The sequence below is a fragment of the Hyperolius riggenbachi genome, chromosome 1, assembly GCF_040937935.1.
Source record: "Hyperolius riggenbachi isolate aHypRig1 chromosome 1, aHypRig1.pri, whole genome shotgun sequence".
Classification (NCBI taxonomy): domain Eukaryota; kingdom Metazoa; phylum Chordata; class Amphibia; order Anura; family Hyperoliidae; genus Hyperolius; species Hyperolius riggenbachi.
The window spans coordinates 242175124-242194090 of record NC_090646.1 but is presented as its reverse complement, the minus strand read 5'-3'; the positions used below and the strand labels follow the sequence as shown (position 1 = coordinate 242194090).

Genomic DNA, 18967 nt, shown 5'->3' with positions numbered 1-18967 from the left:
CCATATTCTGAAGAGTGTCCTTCCAGAAAGACCCTCCTTCATTTACAGAAAGGCTCCTAATCCAAAACATTTAATTGCACCTAGTTGTGTGACTCCCCCTATACAGAGGGAATTAGTGGGGTGGCAGACGCCTGGATTCTTCCCCTGTAGGAATTGTAAGGGTTGTAGAGAATCGAAGGGAGAAAGAAAGGTGAGTATTCAAGCTAAGTCAAATGGGAGAGAATATAAAATTAGGCAATTTATTACGTGTGCCACCGTGGGGGTGGTGTACGTAATATGGTGTAGTTGCGGCCTGCAATATGTGGGCCGCACCACCAGAACATTAAAGGAAAGAGTGGGGGAACATGTAAATAACATCAGAAAGGGTTTTGAGCAACATAATTTATCAATGCATTTCAAGATGAAACATCAGTGTGAACCGAGTCAAATATCCTTTTGTGGGGTGGAAAAATTAATGGGTTCATGGAGGGGTTTTAATAAGGTGAGAGAAATCTCTAAAAAAAAATAAGGGATGTGAATTTTTAATTTAGATACTTTAGTCCCGAATGCCCTTAATGTAGATTTTGATATAAATTGTTTTATTAGGAATGATTAAGATTGGAGGGAGGGGATATGAGGATTTATGTAGAGAAACTGTGTATTAGTATAATTTGTAAGTGACCATTCTGTCTGATGATAGCTGAGAATCATAATTGTGTTGATGATTTTAAAGAGGGTTCTGCCTTTGGGTTATGATGGTGGAATGCAGTGTGGCACTTCCTATTTGTGGAACGCAACATTGGTTTCCTACTTTATGAGTAATAGTTCTTCCCTCTGGCATCCTTATGACGTCTGTCCTGAGAGCTGGTCTCGCGGTGCTACCACTGAAGGGGGCGGACAAAGCTCGGGGAGTGGAGTTAGACAATTGCGCATGCGCGGCGGACTTTGTAAATGTCCGCATGCCTATTGGTACAATAAAGCTGCTTTAGGAAGACCCAATGGATATAAAAACGCCGGCATAGCGTCTGACGTCAGCCCCTGATGAGTCAGACTACTGACAAAATGCGTAGGGCGGAGCTACGTCAGACGCTGTCGGCTGATGCGGAATTACCAGAGTAGCTACTCAGAACGCGGAGATTTGAGGCGATGATCAGCGGAGTGGTCACCCGGGGACCCAACACTGTATAATGCGCTGTTATCAAGTCTTCAAAGTGTGAGTGCATTCTGTTTTTTTTGAGTTTTTAAATAAATGGTTTTACACTATTAAGCTTTTTCAGTCCCACAGTTCATTTAACTGAGGAGTGATAAGTGGACTTCCGATACTGCATAGTGACCCCCTATATGCTGTAAATCTTACCTCCGGAGACTTAAGGAGGCCCACTGGGTAAGTGCGGACACGGAGGGGGTGTGTCGTGGTGCTCACCAGCGGTGCATTAAAGCTATTCTGTCACGGTTTTTGGAATACGGAAACGGTGGTGGTGATTTTAAGATCCTAAACGGAATTACACTATATGCCTTTTCTCTGTTTTATCTATATGTCGTGTTGATCTTGAGTGGAGCCTGCATAAGAAGAGCCCTGATGATCCAATGTGTTATGTTTAAGGAGATTCCTACTGACATTTGATGGACATTTATCAGGTCTAATTGCGGACTTTCTGAGATCTGGAGCGCTGCTTTGTATTATAGCTTTAAAATAATCCACGCTACCATAATTAAAACCTATGTATTTTATTTGCTCGTTTGTCTCGGTTATGGTACCATTTAAATTTTGTCCCCATCACAATGTATGGAGCCAATATTTTATTTGGAAATAAAGGTGCATTTTTTCTGTTTTGCGTCCATCACTATTTACAAGCTTATAATTTAAAAAATGTTTGTAGTATACCCCCTTCAAATGCATATTTAAAAAGTTCAGACCCTTAGGTAACTATTTATGTTTTGTTTGTTTTATTGTAATTTTTTTTTCCATTAAAAATTTTATTTGGGTAATATTTTGGTGTGGGAAATAAACAGTTAATTTTTAATGTTATTATATGTGTAAATTGTAATGTAAAAAACATGTAGATGTAGTTTTATTTTTTTCTCCTTGTGCTTCTCGATCACCGGAAACACGAGGACGCGGAAAATTTTTATTTGCAGAAAGACTGAAGCCTCTAGTAAGAGTGCTTCGGTTTTTCTGCTGGGGACACGGATCAGTGATCAAGAACCATGTTCCCGTTAACTGATCCCAGGGCTACCGGGATCGCGCCCATAATCGCGAGTGGGAGTGCGGCACCGCAGCAGAGCAGCCGCCTGGACGTGAGGATCATGTCTGGGTGGCTGAAATGGTTATGTTTAAAACGATTAAAACTCGGACAAAATTTTCAACAAAAATGTGTTTTCCTACTTTTTATAACCCATACAATTATCATATTTGCTTTTGTGCACAAGTATTAATATTCATTTAGATATTATAACTTCCCAAAGTTCAGTTAATTTACTTTGAAAGCTGCTGGTGCATTTTATTTATAACTTGTCATTCTGTTGTAAATTCTGCCAGCAGTTATTTCTGATCTGTTTTTCACTTCAGCACTCATCAGCTGAAGTCCTGCACAGCCTGAGAATGTTTACATAAATGTATCAAGTAAAGCATGTGTACACAAGATAAGATTATAAGCAGTTCGGATGCGGGTTCTCCCTGCAGAAGAAAGAGTCAGCCCTGTGATGTAACCCTTTGAATGCTGTTTTACTAAAAAAAAATCATTGTGTTAGTATAATATATGCTGTAAATCAGTGTTTCTCAACATTTTATTGGTATGTACCCCTTTTAAAACCCTGTACTCACCAAGTACCCCCTGCCATAGTAAACATTATCTCAAGTACCCCTTGACAAATATATTTTTAATCATAGTACATAATAATTGGTTGTAAACAATTTCCAAGCATTTACTGTTGCTTTTAATTAGCTAAAATACTAATTTGGTGTTGTTTATATAGGATTTATCATTTTCTAAAACTCTAAATTTGTTATACTTGGTTAATTATATCAAGCCAAAGTACCCCCTGGAACCATCAGAAGTACCCCCTGGGGTACGCGTACCGCATGTTGAGAACCTAGGCTGTAAATAATCTTTTAGAGCAAAGAAGAAATTCTGGGTTATATTCCGCTTTAAGAAGAAACAGTGATCTTGATTTAGATTATATAGTAGCAGGTGAACTAGTTGACACGTGTGGAGTAGAGATGGGAAGTTCGGGTCTTTTCAATGATTTGGATGATTCGAATCGGATCATTGAAAAGATCCGGATCTTTGATCCGAATCTCGGATCATTTTACTAGGGAAGCATTCAGGGGTGAAATGACTAGCAGTACAGGACTTTCCCTGCGGTGGACAGAGAAGGGGAGGGGGTGGACACACAGAGAAGGGGAGATGGTGGACAGAGATGGGCAGGGAGTGGACAGAGAAGGGAGGAGGGACGCGCAGAGAGCAGAAATGTTTGTTTTTACACAATAACCACATGCTGCAATCATATGCTTTACATATATTTCACCTATATGTTCATCTGTATACTTTGAATGCGAACGTCGCACAGTGAAAGAAAGCATTCCCCAAAGCATTCCCAGAAGTGAAGTGCAGCTGTTTAGAGCAGTGCAGGAGGATCATATTGCCCTGCAATCACAGTGTCTGCCCTTCTAGCCCAGCACGCTGTCTACAAAGTTACTGAGCTGTGCTAAGTTCAGAGCCAAAAGTTTCCAATTTGTTCACTGTGCACAACCACGGAGCAGACAGCCTATAATGAGCAGCACATTATAGCCAGTATGTGTGCTCTACACATATCTGGCAGTGGCACCGATGTCCCCTCTCTCTGATCTACCTGTCCCTGGCACTCACTGCAAGGCTGGCTCCCCCCCCAACTGAGCGATCCATCTCTGCTGCTCTGCTTCCAGGACACCCAGTGCCCGCTGAGAGGGGGGCGTGCCGCTCCTGGCCCCACCCCCGCCCCTTTGCGATCCGAATCACTCATTTTGATGATTCGGATGATTCGACTCCCAAAAGAGATTCGGATCAAAGATCCGAATCGTTCATGATCCGGACAACACTAGTGTGGAGTGCAAAGCCTTTGCTGTACATTTTACATGTAGAAGAGACAACTCATGGTGGACCCCTGTAAATTATTATTCAACCTTGGCCATGCTAATCCATGTAGCTGCTAGATTTGACTAGTGCGTTCTACTGCTACTTTCAAAAACCTGATTAAAAGTGAAAACCACAACAGCTGCATGACTTTAAAAACCTAATCCTCTATTCTGATAAATGCAATAGGACAACTTACTAGTATCAGGTTCATGTTAACTTAAAAGTAATCCCCCTATTTACTTTACCAAAATAAACTCTTACCTGTATCTGCACTTTATACAATATAGTAACTCCATACTGTAAAAAACACTTCCTACTTTATGAGTTAGTAACTAGTTACAGAATACTTGCAGATACATTGTGTGTCTGATAAGTAATTCTGAAAGGACTAACCAGCGATTTCTGAGGTTAAGGACTTCACTCTCCTCAAGATCCCAGTGGCTGTTGAGCTGACCTTGTGACTCTCCACATGATCCCAGTGGTTGTTGAGCTGACCTTGTGACTCTCCACATGATCCCAGTGGCTGTTGAGCTGACCTTGTGACTCTCCACATGATCCCAGTGGTTGTTGAGCTGACCTTGTGACTCTCCACATGATCCCAGTGGTTGTTGAGCTGACCTTGTGACTTTCCACATGATCCCAGTGGCTGTTAAGCTGACCTTGTGACTCTCCACATGATCCCAGTGGTTGTTGAGCTGACCTTGTGACTCTCCACATGATCCCAGTGGTTGTTGAGCTGACCTTGTGACTCTCCACATGATCCCAGTGGTTGTTGAGCTGACCTTGTGACTCTCCACATGATCCCAGTGGCTGTTGAGCTGACCTTGTGACTCTCCACATGATCCCAGTGGCTGTTGAGCTGACCTTGTGACTCTCCACATGATCCCAGTGGCTGTTGAGCTGACCTTGTGACTCTCCACATGATCCCAGTGGTTGTTGAGCTGACCTTGTGACTCTCCACATGATCCCAGTGGTTGTTGAGCTGACCTTGTGACTCTCTACATGATCCCAGTGGCTGTTAAGCTGACCTTGTGACTCTCCACATGATCCCAGTGGTTGTTGAGCTGACCTTGTGACTCTCTACATGATCCCAGTGGCTGTTAAGCTGACCTTGTGACTCTCCACATGATCCCAGTGGCTGTTCAGCTGACCTTGTGACTCTCCACATGATCCCAGTGGCTGTTGAGCTGACCTTGTAACTCTCCACATGATCCCAGTGGCTGTTGAGCTGACCTTGTAACTCTCCACATGATCCCAGTGGCTGTTGAGCTGGCCCTGTGACTCTCCTCAGAGCTCCAGCTGTCCCAAGTTTTCCTTGCAGCAGAGTCTGTTGTCAGGCTTGTTTTAAACACTGCCTGAATCCAATTAGCACAGAAACTTTAATAATTTATATATTTATGTAATTAAAGGGAAGTACTTGTAGCCCTGCTGCTGTGCAGTCTTTTATGAGAAGGAAAGCTAAAAATAAGTTCTGCAGTGTTATTATTGTCATTATTATACAAACATTATCAATCCCCTTTTTTGTATGTAAATTTGTTCATACTGAAAAGTGTTTTTCCAGTAAGGCAGTGCAAATAGCAGTGATTAGTTCATATTTCTCGTTAGTTGCGATTAGGGGACTTTGGGAATGATAATTGCTTATCATCATAGTTGTGTTTGAACGTGACTAGCAAGCTGAAAACGGTTGTCCCACTGCTTTGTGTGAAGATCATTTTGCTGCCATTCATGCATATAATGATGGTTTTAGAAATGATTGGCATCAATTTTAATTATCAATGTCCAAAATAAAGTCTGTCTCAATGACCTTGATTAGTAAGAATCACAAAAGTCTTTGTAAGTGAAGTCACATCAGATTTTTGTTTTTCCTAGTTTTAAAATATAAAGTAAAAGTGACACTAAAGCAAAAAAAAAATCCAAAAAACGAAAACATGATATAATGAATTGTATGTGTAGTACGGATAAGTAATAGAACATTAGTAGAAAAGAAATAAGTCTCATATTTTTATTTTCAGATATATATATATATATATATATATATATATATATATATATATATATATATATATATATATATTTATTTTTTGTTGTTGTTGTAAATAACATTGCATCATTCTCCAATATTTGCAGTTTACAAACGACACTCTGCATTTTAACCACTTGAGGACCGCAGTGTTAAAACCCCCTAAAGACCAGGCAATTTTTCATTAAATTGGCCACTGCAGCTTTAAGGCCAAGCTGCAGGGCCACACGACACAGCACACAAGTGATTACTGCCACCCCCCCTTTTTCTACCAACCAACAGCGCTTCCTATTGGTGGGGTCCGATAGCCTACCAGATGTTTGTTTGTGTGTTTTTTAATTAAAAAAGTTTTTTTTTTTTTAACTATTGTACACCTCCCCCCGCCAGCCAATCCTCATGATCAGCTGTCATAGGCTTCAGCTTATGACAGCCGGTGACCTCTGTGCCTCAGAAGGGGACAGCCGTGTCACGCGGCTGTCCCCAGTACAGCGCTGCTGTAGATCGCAGCGCTGTACACCCTAATTAGACGGTGGTTTCACCGTCTAACAGTATCAGAGACTGAAGGCGGAGCTCCGCCCACTGTTTTGCAGGAGATTGCACTCACCAAGCAGGAGATGCGCTCACCAAGCAGGAGATGCGCACGCAGCCTGAGCGCAATCTCCTGCAAAACAGAGCCCCAGGAGTTTACATCGATCGGCGTTAGGCGGTCCTGGGGCTGCCGCCGCGGCCACGCCCATTGGCGTGACGTGGTCGGCTAGTAGTTAAACTATGAAACAGAGCAGGGTTAGCTTTAGTTATCTGAAGTTGTCTTTCATTGTTTCTTTGATGTGGAAGTGCTTCAGAAAATAGCATTGCTCTGCTCAGAGAAGCTCTTTTGCATAGATGAAAAGTGAAGTTTCTTAACGCTTCCTGTACTGGAAACCATATGAGACTCTGTTCTTTGCTACTAATGTTCTATTTCTTAGCTGTACTACACATACAATTCATTATGTCATAAGTTTATTTTCACTTCAGATTCCCTTTAAGTTGTAAAATTGCAAGCTCTTGACACAGCTTGGTTCTTTCTAAAGAGACCAGAGTTGTTTTGTAAGCTTGCTGTGAAATCAACTTGGGCAGCTAACGGCAGGTATCTTGTAACCGCAGTGAAGTCTGTGTTCTGATCTTGTTTTTGTGTTTTTGATCCTTTTTTAGAATCCAGTAAAGAACAATTTGCTTCAACAAATGTTGCAGAAGAACTTGTAAAACTTTTTAAAAAGCAGACTGAGCATGAAAAGAAGGAGATGATTTTTGAAGTGTTGGCACCTCTCGCCGAAAATGGTAAGAAGTCACAGTTTGATGAAAATGCAGTACATCTAAAGCAAACCCGAGCAGCAGCTTGGGTTCAAAATCTTACACTTACTACTTGGAGAGGGAAGCCTGAGGATCCTGAGACTTCCCTGTCTTTAGGTAAGTATCTGATTTAGTGTAACCGAGCTTCGGTTTGGGTACACTTTAAGTAGTTAAAAAACCTGTAATCTTAAAGCGGCCCTCAAGGCAAATACAGTTCAGCGGATCTTTCCTGAATGCCACTTAACGCCTGAGGGCATGTGGAGGTGAAGCTATTACCATCACTTGTGTTTTTCTGTAGTGGCATCCCACATGCTGTGGTTGGCCTTCACAACATGTCCATCTTGTGGTATGGAGGTATTCCTATAGCTTTCCTCCTCTTCCTGCTATCTTCATTGCACAGCTGTAACTCCCCTCTTTCTAAGTTCAAGCAAATCTTGCACATGAAACTAGTATTGGCAAGCTTCTGATGGAAGCTCCCAGCAACACCAGCACCTACTGAAAATCCGCATTGGCGGTCTTACAGGTGGAGAGATTCTATATGTCCACATGCTAATATGGAAGATTTCAGCCATGACAGTCTGTGTGTAGGAAGAAAATATTCACAGCAATCACTACTTTAGTGCATATATATTAATATGCTAGATTTTTTAGTTGCACAAAAACTGTTGCTTTTTAAAAATGATGCAGAGAGGGAAAACGCATTTGTTCAAGTAATAGCATCCCCATCCCCTCTTTTTGTAATAGTTTGTCCTGGTGAACTAGTTTGTCCTGGTAGTCTAGTAGTACCCCCTTATGCTTTTAGGGTCCCCTGATAACTAGTGTACCTCCCTTCCCGTTTAAGCATTCCCTGGTAGTCTAGTGCTGCCACCGTCCCCTTGAACCCTTTAGCAGACAATTTATTTAGAGGCTTGCAAGTGCTCCAGGCCAATTTATGTTAGCACTTTATTATAATTTGTTACATTTGCTTGGTACTAAATAGTATTGCTGTAATGTGTATTTATGGGCACTTGTCACTAGGGTGAAGTGTGAGACAATAATAGAGGACTTCTGCCTTCACTTTCTGTTTTTTCTGTTGGCAGGGAGAGATCAAAGCATTTCAAGATATTTACAGCACAACAAGTTCTGCTGATAACTCTGCTGAAGCTGCTAATGGGTTAAGGGAACCCTTTTCCTGGCCCCCCTCTATCCCTGGTAGTCTAGTGGTAGCATCCCACCCCTTCCTGCAGAGATTGGATCAGGAAGCCTGTGTGTATATACTCACCCTCCTGGCTGCAGTAGTTATTGGCTCTCTCCTCCTCTTCCCTCCTTTGCCTCCCTCTAGTGTCTGTAGATACAGGAGAATCGTCAGTGTCTGTCATGCACAGTTGAATCCCTGGATGCAGGTCTAAGTGTGCGGCCCCCATATTCAGATGAATAAAGTCACTTTCAGCATTCCACTGAAAACTGTTTTCCATTTTATTTTGCTTGCTGTGCCCTCCTTATTCAGTGTAGTTTAATTGCTTGTAACATGTAATAAACAGCATGTTATTGACTGTTGTGCTGCGACTTGTTTGAAAAGCCACACTGACCTTTCTGTAGGAAGCGGAGTGCTGCATCCTGCTGACATCTCTCCTACTGTGACAGAGGCTGTTAACACAATGACAGAGATGCAATTTGCAAGGCAAAGCAAGGCTATACACTTTGCCTGTTTTGATTCAGAAGGTGTTGGGTACACTTGAAGTTTGCAGGTTTCAGCCCTGCGCAGGAACATTCATACTTAACTATTATGGTTTGTCTGCCCACTCATTTGTAGGTGTGTGATTACTGATGAAGAGATTCTGTGTGATTGCAGTCATGTGAAGCTCTTGTAAAGGGCATTTGTTTTAGTAGCTTTAGGCTGGCCTGGCTTTATTAAAGAAAAATTATTTCTGTGAAACCCGTGCATGCAGCTGCTGTAGCACAAACTACAGCTGACTTATCGTTATGCAGTCTTTGCTACGTTCTGATATCGCCCACAGGAGAGAAACACACTTATCTAATTGCACTAACATTTTAAAATATCCAAGTTTGACAATTCACTTGTGACCTCCATTCTTAGAAAATTAACCACATTCTTTCTATCACCGCTTAACAAGACAAGGTGCCTTAACTTCACATTTACCCTGCGGCAGTGTTTGTGAAGCTTACCATCATCATTTGCCCATTCAAATACACCACCACTGTCAAAAATCATGTATGTAATCTATTGAGTGGCATGAACTAAATTGTGGCCTAAGTATTCCACTAGAGTTAAAAAAGCAGCATGTAGCCTGAATAATAAATGGTTTTGCACTGTGATGCACATTATGTAAAATGACTCTTGAAAACATTACCATTATACTAAAAAATGTTCATTAAAAGATAAGTGTAATTTAAAAAAAAATGTAGTCTATATTTTCATATTCATGCATACAATGACATGCAAGTTGTCATTATATATAGTGCAGTGTCTGTAATGACTTGAGCTTCTATACATTAATAACTACCTAGGTGCCAAGGGAGACGGGGTCTTTTCTGATTGGTCCAAGGTTCACTGTGATCCTTACCTCTGAGATAGGTGTCCTCAAACAAGGACCCGCTCATCTTTCTTGAGACTGTTGAGGGATGAACTACTGAAATTAAGCCCCTTTTTTTGGGGGGGGGGGGAGGGGGGTTGGGGTGATGGCCCTGAAGTTACACTAGGCCTATTATTTATAGTAAACACTCGTTCTACATGAAATAAGCCATGTGCTGTGTGTAATATATGGAAAATTAATACTGCTTGGATTGTGCAGGAAATGTGTCACGATTGTAACTCTGCTTGTACCTAATACAAACCTTATTGCAGAATACCCTGTTAGAAGTAACCGAGGATTGGAGGCGAGGCAGGAAGCCCCCACACCGCAGGCTGCTCAGTCAGGCCTGTCATCTCCTGGGGGATCGTTTCTCCTGTCGGGGTCATGGTGGCTTGCAATGGGGAAAGGAGGAGAGAAATGCACGCTGGGTGGGGTTGCGCACACGGACGTGCACGCCCGATCACGTGATGCATTTCGTCAGACTTCCTCTGATGTCAGCACACGTCTGAGGAAGTCTGTAACAAAGTGCGTCTGCGTCAGTCGTGCGCGATCCCGCTCACCGTCCCTCCGCTCTCTTCCACTCCCTATTGTGGACATAGCGTCTAGCGTGCACTTTTTTTTTTTTTCCTTTAATGTGTGCTGCCCATAGCTTTTTTAAAATTATTATTACACTTAGAATTTTTTTTCAATTGGATTCAATACAAAATATTTGAATCTGCCGCCTGAATTGATGGCGCTGTGTGCTCTTGGCACAAGAGGGCACACACAGTGTCATCAGAGGGACACACCCTGGGGACACGATCACCAAGGGACAGGAAGCGGATGGAGGAAGAAGAAGAGTAGATCGCCAACAGGAATTGCCGCTAAGAAGATGGGAAGCCGTGAGGTGCTGGCGAGGTATAGTGCAAGCCAACAACTCCACAGGTCATAATAGGGATTACTGGACGAGCCTGACTCGTCCTTAACGATAGTAGCTAGTTTTTGTTTAGGATGAGTCAGGCCCGTCCTTAATGCCCAGGAGGTTAATCAAGTCATTGTTTCTCCCTATAAGTTCTTGTGTTGCTAATTTTTTGGAACAGAGGGGAATTTTGTCTATAGTATCACTTTAAAGTGCACAATATCTAAATGTAGCCATACATGTAGTGATAATGGGCAGATTCGGCCAACAGACAAATCTCTCTCTAATCGAATCTGATTAGAGAGAGATCTGTCAGCTGCCCATACACCGCAGGCCGATTCCCGATCAATTTCATGCTGAAATCTGTCAGGAATCGGCCTTATGATGCCGCATCTGCTGCCTTGCCAACTCAATGCTGTCCCCCTAGTATCTAATGTGCCTAGTGAACTCTATAGCTTGCCTGTCCACAACCTCTGCTCCCGGCTCCCTCCGCTGTCCATACACTCACCCCATGTGGTTCCCCAGTAATGTGTGCATGGACAGCGGAGGGAGCCCGGAACAATCGGAGGCCACGGACAGGTAATGTAGAGTGCACTATGCATTGGGGGATACATTAAACATTAGGGTGGAGAGCGTCAGGGGTTTTGTTGCGTTAGGGCCTGTTTCCACTACACGCAGATTGCATGCAGAAAAACTGACTCCAATGAATGCCTATGGGAAAATCTGCATCAGAAAAATCGCGTTTAGTGGAAACAGGCCCATAGGCATTCATTGGAGTCAGTTTTTCTGCATTCATTCTGCATCCAATCTGCGTGTAGTGGAAACAGGCCCTTAGTCGCTGGTCCCGATATTGCCCGTTGTTACCGTCTCACACCTGATTGAGCAAAATAGGGACTACATCTTACAGCATGTCTAACTGATAAATGCCACCAGTTTTAGTCAGGCATGCACTTGGCGCTACAGATTTTCATCCGATTCCGATTATAATCTGATGGTTGATCAGCCGCCAAGTCGCATGAGGTATTGCCACCTTGACAGCAAAATGTAGGCATCAGGCAAGGGTGGTAAGCCATTGCAAATATGTTGTAAAATATTTTTGTGTCCCAAGTATTTGAGCATTATCAAAATGTGGCTTAAAATAGCAATATTTCAGCATATTGAAACCCTTTTATAATAGATTGGCAATGTTGCTTTACGGTGTTTATGAAAATGGTCACCAAGAATAAATAATGGTTTTCTGTGAGAGACTATGGGAGGAGGCAGAGCAGATATAAATCTGAAATTCCTGAGGCACAGTTGGCATCAGAGAAGTGTGCTCGTCAGCTGTTCACTGTTGGAAAAGCTCTGCCATTTAATATGCATTTAAAGCAACATCTGTTGCACACAAAAAAAAAAAAATCATCCTGACAAGTGACTGCCGCTGGAAGGTTGATGTTTATTTAAGGCAGTGTGTGGGTGTTGCTTTGAAATACATATTGGTAATCTTCATAATATTAGTGGTTTATGTTCTTTTGCTATGTAAGGAATGTATACCTAGGTGGTCATTCCTGGAGGGAGATGTAAGTGACATGAATTAGGCAGGTATCTGAGGTTCCTGGAATAGGAGGAGATGCGATAAGGTAAAAGGTATGAAGGTAAACTATTTTGTGTCACATAAACACACTTCAGTTCCCACTTTACCATCAGTTACACATTTTTATAGAGCACATGGATGGCATTGTTTTAATATCTTGTACAGTCTAAAGCTGGCCACTAACGGTCCAATTTCTAGCGAAAAATCGTTCGAGCGATCAGAAATTCTGATCGGACGAAAAATCGTTCACTACACCATCAACTAACCAATCATTGCTTCCTATCTATAACGATCACCAAGAAAATCCAAATTTTCGTTCGGCGACATTTTTTTCACTTGTTCATAGTCGATTGTGTCCACCAATGGTGATTATTTACAACCAATCCGATCAGAATTTCTGATCGTTCGAACGATTTTTCGCTAGAAATTGGACCGTTAGTGGCCAGCTTAAGGGTGTCATAAATATAACAATCCTTTTCAATACTTAGGAAAGTTGTTTACAGTCAATGACTCCCTGAAATCTGAAACCCATAGTCTTCATTAATGCTGGGTTTTTCTACCTAGTGATGCTCTAACTGTCTTCATTTGATGCTTTTTGTTAGCCTGTCTGCCCTCAGTGTTGTCTCCGACAAATGAAATGCATGTACATCTGAGCTGAAGTCCAGTTACTCATTTGCTCAGCTATTAGTCAATATTTCAGTTGTTTACCTTCAAAAGTCCTTGAGCTTTATAGTATGTTTTGGGTTATCGTCCATCTATATTGCACATCATCATGAGTTACTGTAGCATTTTGCAGAATCTACACAGATAGTGTAGACTTAGTCTTTAAAATGCATGCTTTTGTAAGCAGTCCTGTCATCGGTAAACACTAGTAACCCAGTTCCATTGGCAACCATAATGGGGGCTCCACCATGTATCACAGATGTTGTGTTTCAGATCATGACCTGTTCCTTCTCTTCTCCAGACATTAGATGTAGTATCTTTAACATTAATTTCCAGTCCCATTCCTTGCTATTCAGCTGTAGTTTTCTAAAATAGTCACATGCTTTTTTGTAATTGTGTGACTGCTTTTCTCAGTTTAATGAAAATTTAAGATCCAATTACATTAATCCATTTGCTAATAATTTCATCTTTGAGTAATTTGCAGAGTGGCTGTATGTCAGGAGGGATGTTTAACACACAGCCATTCTAACCTGAACTCATTGGCATGTTCTTTCCCAGTGGTAAACGCCAAAAAGGAAGATAACCAAAGCCAGGGGTGGGGAAAATTTAGACTCGTGAGCCACATAGCGATCTTAAAGTTAACAGAGGAGCCAGACCAGTGCACTGATGCGCTTATCTCCTCCTCCATCCCGGAAGCCAAATGTATCCCTAGACTTAGGCCCCCATTTCAGGTAGCTTCTCTCCCCCTGGTATAGGTAGACGGTTGTGCCCCCATTAAGTAGCCACCTCCCACAGTATAGGTGGTCAGATGTTTCACCAGTATTAGACCCTTTCCAGTTTAAGTAGCCCGATGTGCCCCAATATTAGCAGCCCCGTCCACAAATTAAAGTGACTGGTGTGCCTAGTATTAACAGCCCCCTTCCCAGTTTTAGTAAACAGGTGTGCCCCAGTATTGGTAGCCCCGTCCCCAGTTTAAGTTGACCAGTGTGTCCCAGTAATACATATAATGCCTCAGCAGTTCTCACAAAATACACCTTATGTGACAGTGTTTCCTCACAAATTTCACATGTTGCAGCTTTTCCCTACAAGATATGTGTAATCTGGCAGTGTTTCCCACAAGATACAAATAATGCAGTGTTTCCCCAAGATGCACATGATGCAGCAGTGTTTCCCCCGAAATACACATGATGCAGCAGTATTTCCCCAAATACACATAATGTGTCAGTTTCCCACAAAATACACATAACGCAACAGTGTTTCCCCAAGATACACATGTGGCAGGGTTTCCTGAAAAATACCTATGATGCAAGTGTTTCCCCAAAATACACATGTGTCAGCTTTTCCCCAAAATACAGATAATGTGGTAGCGTTTCCCAGCAAGATACGCATAATGTGACATCGTTTCTCACTAAATACACATGATGCAGCAACTTTACCCCAAAATACACATGATACAGTAGCGTTTGCCCAAAATACACATAATGCAGCAGCGCTTCCCTGCAAGATGCACATAATGCACATGGTCCAGCAGTTTCCCCAAATTACACATAATGCAGCAGTGTTTCCCCAAAATGCATATAATGTGGCAGCATTTCTCACAAACTACACGATGCAGCGGTGTTTTCACAAAGTACACATAATGCTGCAGCGTTTCCCACAAAATACAGTTGATGCAACAGCGTTTTCCCAAAACACATGATGCAATAGTGTTTCCCCAAAATACACGTGATGTGGAAGCGTTTCCCCAAAATTCACACAATTGGCAGCATTTTCCAAAAATACACATATAAAACATAAGCATTTCCCATCTTAAAAAATAAATACATTAGGCAGTATTTCCCCCATAAAAAGCTATGAGGCAGAGTTCCCTGTAGGGTCTCTGCTCTGTGTGTAAACTATGAACGGTAAAGTAGTGCAGTGTACGATGCCACATCGACAGTTCACCTACAGGGGGCAGGATGCACTCAATCCTGCCCTGCATCGGTGGACTGGATGAGGTATGCAAACAGGCTGGGTACAGCCTTTGCCCACCCCTTACCTAGGCATACAGCGGTATCTATCTGATCAGAAATTGATTTGTTAGTGACTTATTCCTACACCATACTAAATACTCTCATAGATTTTAGCGGAAATCTATTGAGCTTTGTTGAACTGCAGCTGCAAATTGACTAAAAATATTTTGCTGTTTTGTAGCATTTGTAGGAAACATAATGTGTGTGTGTGTTTATATATTTTGGGCAGGGTTTTTGGTAAACTTTTTTTATATGTTTACGAATTTAACTGCTTAGCCTTGTAATGTAAATATCTGCATTGAGAGAACAATAAGCCAGTTAATGGTTTTAATTTTCTGTCAAAGTGTAAATAATATCCTTATGGCATGTCAAATTCTTTTATATTTTTAATGTCAATTCTTTTGGTGTTTTACAGATGCCATAAAACTGCAGCTTGTTGAGGCTGGCCTGGTAGAATGTTTACTTGATATAGTCCATCAGACAATGAACAGTGAGAAAGACGAAGACGTTGCAGAACTGAAAACTTCCTCAGACCTCATGGTGCTGCTACTTTTAGGGGGTACATACTTTACTTGTCATTATGTTTTTGTTTGTTTTTTTATTTAATTTGTGCTCACTCTGTGTTTAATAGGAGGGGGCATAGACAGTTATTTGCAGTGGCTCATTCTGCACAAATTTTCCTGAAATCTCTGCACTTCTATAATAGTGATATAAAATTTGTAAGCAGGACGATGTGAATTCTTATTGATCAACGTTGCCTTCAGGAACTGTTGAGTATTGAGCTAATCCTGTTGATATGTTTCTGAGGCCATAATGATTCTTGGTAACTGTGATGGTACAGGCTGGTTTACTGCAGCAGTAAAGAGAGAATTCAGTTTTGCTTAATAAATTAGACACTCAGACGTGGAGACGGTGCTCCAAAAAACATTTCATTGGATTACCCTTTTATAGTCCTTTTATTTACATGTGTGGTGTTTTCTTTTTTTGCAGATGAGTCCATGCAGAAGCTGTTTGAGGGTGGAAAGGGAAGTGTCTTTCAGAGGGTCCTATCTTGGCTTCCGTCTCACAATCACCAGTTACAGCTGGCTGGTGCTCTTGCAATTGCCAATTTTGCTAGAAATGGTAATGTGAATGAATTAATGTTCTATGAAACTTTTAATGCTAAGAACAATGGCAGGTGTTATACTGTACAGTTGTATTAATGGCCAAGAGTCAACATGCATTTAAGAATTAGTAGAGCAACACCACAGAGCTTTTTTTATCTTTTTTTTTTTTTAAATCTATTTATATTTTTGTTAGCATCCACAATTATTTTTATCGATAAGCAGCAACAATTAGTTATTCCTAACAGCTGGAAATTACCACACATTTGGTACAGAAGCTGAGCAACAATTATTAAATGTTTTATTTATGTTCCAATTTTAAAATTAATTTAATTAATACAATTTTCTGTTTTAGATCATGCATGAATTATATCAGTAACATTATCATTTTTTATGTCATTTAATGTGTTACTAAAGTGGCTATCCTTTCTTAAATGGCAATTTAATTTTGCAGTGTTCTCACTACCGCCATTTTAACGAAGTTCTATAGCAAATGTTGTTTTATTGCATGAGATTTTCTAGATAATGTCATAGTACTAGTAGTATAATTTCATAACATTTCTCAAATAAAGTTAATATATTACTATATATATTACCATAACAAATATATTACATTTTTATTGTATCTTGAGTTTATATTTACAAAAGAATATTTGACTTAGATGCAGGGCTTTGTTAAAAAACATTTAGCATTTATGTGTTAGTAATTGCATGAAGACCAACCCTTTCTTTGTGTATGTTATCTGCCAGGGCTGATGGTAATCTGTTTACTTTAGATGGAAATTGTATCCATATGGTGGACAATGGCATTGTGCAGAAGCTCATAGATCTTCTCGATGGACATGTAGAAGATGGCAATGTAACTGTACAGCATGCAGCACTAAGCGCCCTGAGGAACCTAGCCATTCCTGGTAAGCTTATAAATGTTGATGGTACCGTATGCAGTAACACAAATGAAAGCAATAGACCGGTTAGTGTATTAGTTTCGGTAAATACACCAAATAGATTTGGTGGCTAGACTAGTAATTTGGAGTTCTGCGTATCAAATGCAGTCATTATGCAAGTACCATCATTTGGAAAATCTCAGTTCATTTTGAACCATAACAGAGAGAGGAGACCAATATTTTCCCTGCCGTTCATAATTAGAGCCAAGAACTGAGCCCAGAGCATTGTTTAAGGGACTCATTATAGGAAGGTGTGCTGCCTAGATACCTGTCAATTTGTGAAGGTCAGAGGCAGCGTTGTCTCTAATTACCAGTCAGTTTTAGTACAGTTATTTTCAGATTTTATGCTTAGACATTACATGGCGGCTGCGTCTTCTACTGACTCCTAAAAATTACAGAGATACTGACTATAATTCAATAGATCACCCTTCTTTGTGTCTAAGTGTAAATTATTAACTATTTCATAGATTTCTTCAAAGGATATTTTTAGCATACGTTCACTACCATTTGGGTAGTGTTTCCCATTTGACCTTTTTTTATTTTTCTGAAGTGGAAGATTGTGTAGGCATTACCTGTAGTCCAGTCTTTATGGTCTGATTGGGTGTTTGTAGATGCAGACAGTCTCATCTTGACCAACTCTTTTCAACCCCCCGCCCCCCAAAAAAAAGTGTGAATGCAGTTGGTTAGACTACAGTTTCTTGGGCCTGTGTGTTGGGTTTTCCCAAGGTAAAGCCACCATGTTCATAGGAATGTTCTTCCATGGTTTGTGTAAACAAACAAAAAAGTACCATTCATTATATGTAGCTTTTAAGCTTGATACAGACATGATGGCTAGATGTGTAGAGCGCAATCGGACTACCAAATGCCTCTGTTCATATGTAATGTAGAAGCATGTCCGTTAACTCATATGAAGAGCGTAAAGCCTTGTACACACATTTGATTAAAATCATTGAAAGACAAATGAACGATAATAGTTCAAATGTCATTGCAAAATTAGTGCAGAACAATCTCCAAAAACACTGACAGACCACAATAACCATGCACATAGACCGATCCATCCTGATGGATCAGTTTAGACAATCGTTGGTCAACGGTAGAAATCACAGGTATCAAACAATGATAAATGATCATTAAGTTCAAAACCTTAGTGCTATGTACTTCCAGATCCTCAGTTTTGAAATTCTGCTATTGATCCATCGGTAGACCGTCATTACACTGTTGTTGACTGTGTTATGTTGTCTTCAGACCTTGATTGTTCGTTGCATTATCGTCGGATGTTGTCAGTTTCCAAAGTACGGTTATCGAGCCTGTGTACATAGCTTAAAGGGGTGGGGAGCAATAATAATCATCCACTTTAGTAGAATATTATGATTGGCTGAAAAAAAAATCCAGCTTGGCTATTCCGCATGGTTATCCCTACTGGACAGATGAACATTTTTATATAGAGGTATCATTGCTGTGTTTCACAATTATAAATGTTTGGCTGGAATGCCAGTCCTCTGTCTGAAGAGACCCTTGCGCTAGAATCTCTTCAGTCCAATGTGTTTTTTAAGTTGCAAAAGAACTCAAACAAGTCCACTTCTTAAAAGTAACAAAGTTCAGTGAAATGTGTCATTTGGAATTGTTGTGTTTCCATCAGCCTTCATAATATGACCCTGTCACCCTGACCTTAGGGAAGCACTTACTGCAGAAAGGAAATCAGAGTTAGCATTGTACTGCTGGCAGTTACAATTTTCTCCATAGAACTATTTGAGCACT

General features: G+C 40.9%; 1 protein-coding gene across 5 annotated transcripts in view; it reads left to right on the top strand.

Annotated features, from left to right (window-relative positions):
* Nucleotides 1-18967, top strand: part of RAP1GDS1 (Rap1 GTPase-GDP dissociation stimulator 1) — a 160363-nt gene that overhangs the window by 114543 nt on the left and 26853 nt on the right. For all 5 annotated transcript variants that reach the window (XM_068232203.1, XM_068232220.1, XM_068232211.1 and 2 more), the window contains 4 exons: nucleotides 7306-7431; nucleotides 15578-15721; nucleotides 16153-16284; nucleotides 17042-17176. In XM_068232203.1, the coding sequence (XP_068088304.1) occupies nucleotides 7306-7431; nucleotides 15578-15721; nucleotides 16153-16284; nucleotides 17042-17176 (537 nt within the window). The remainder of the gene's footprint in view (nucleotides 1-7305; nucleotides 7432-15577; nucleotides 15722-16152; nucleotides 16285-17041; nucleotides 17177-18967) is intronic.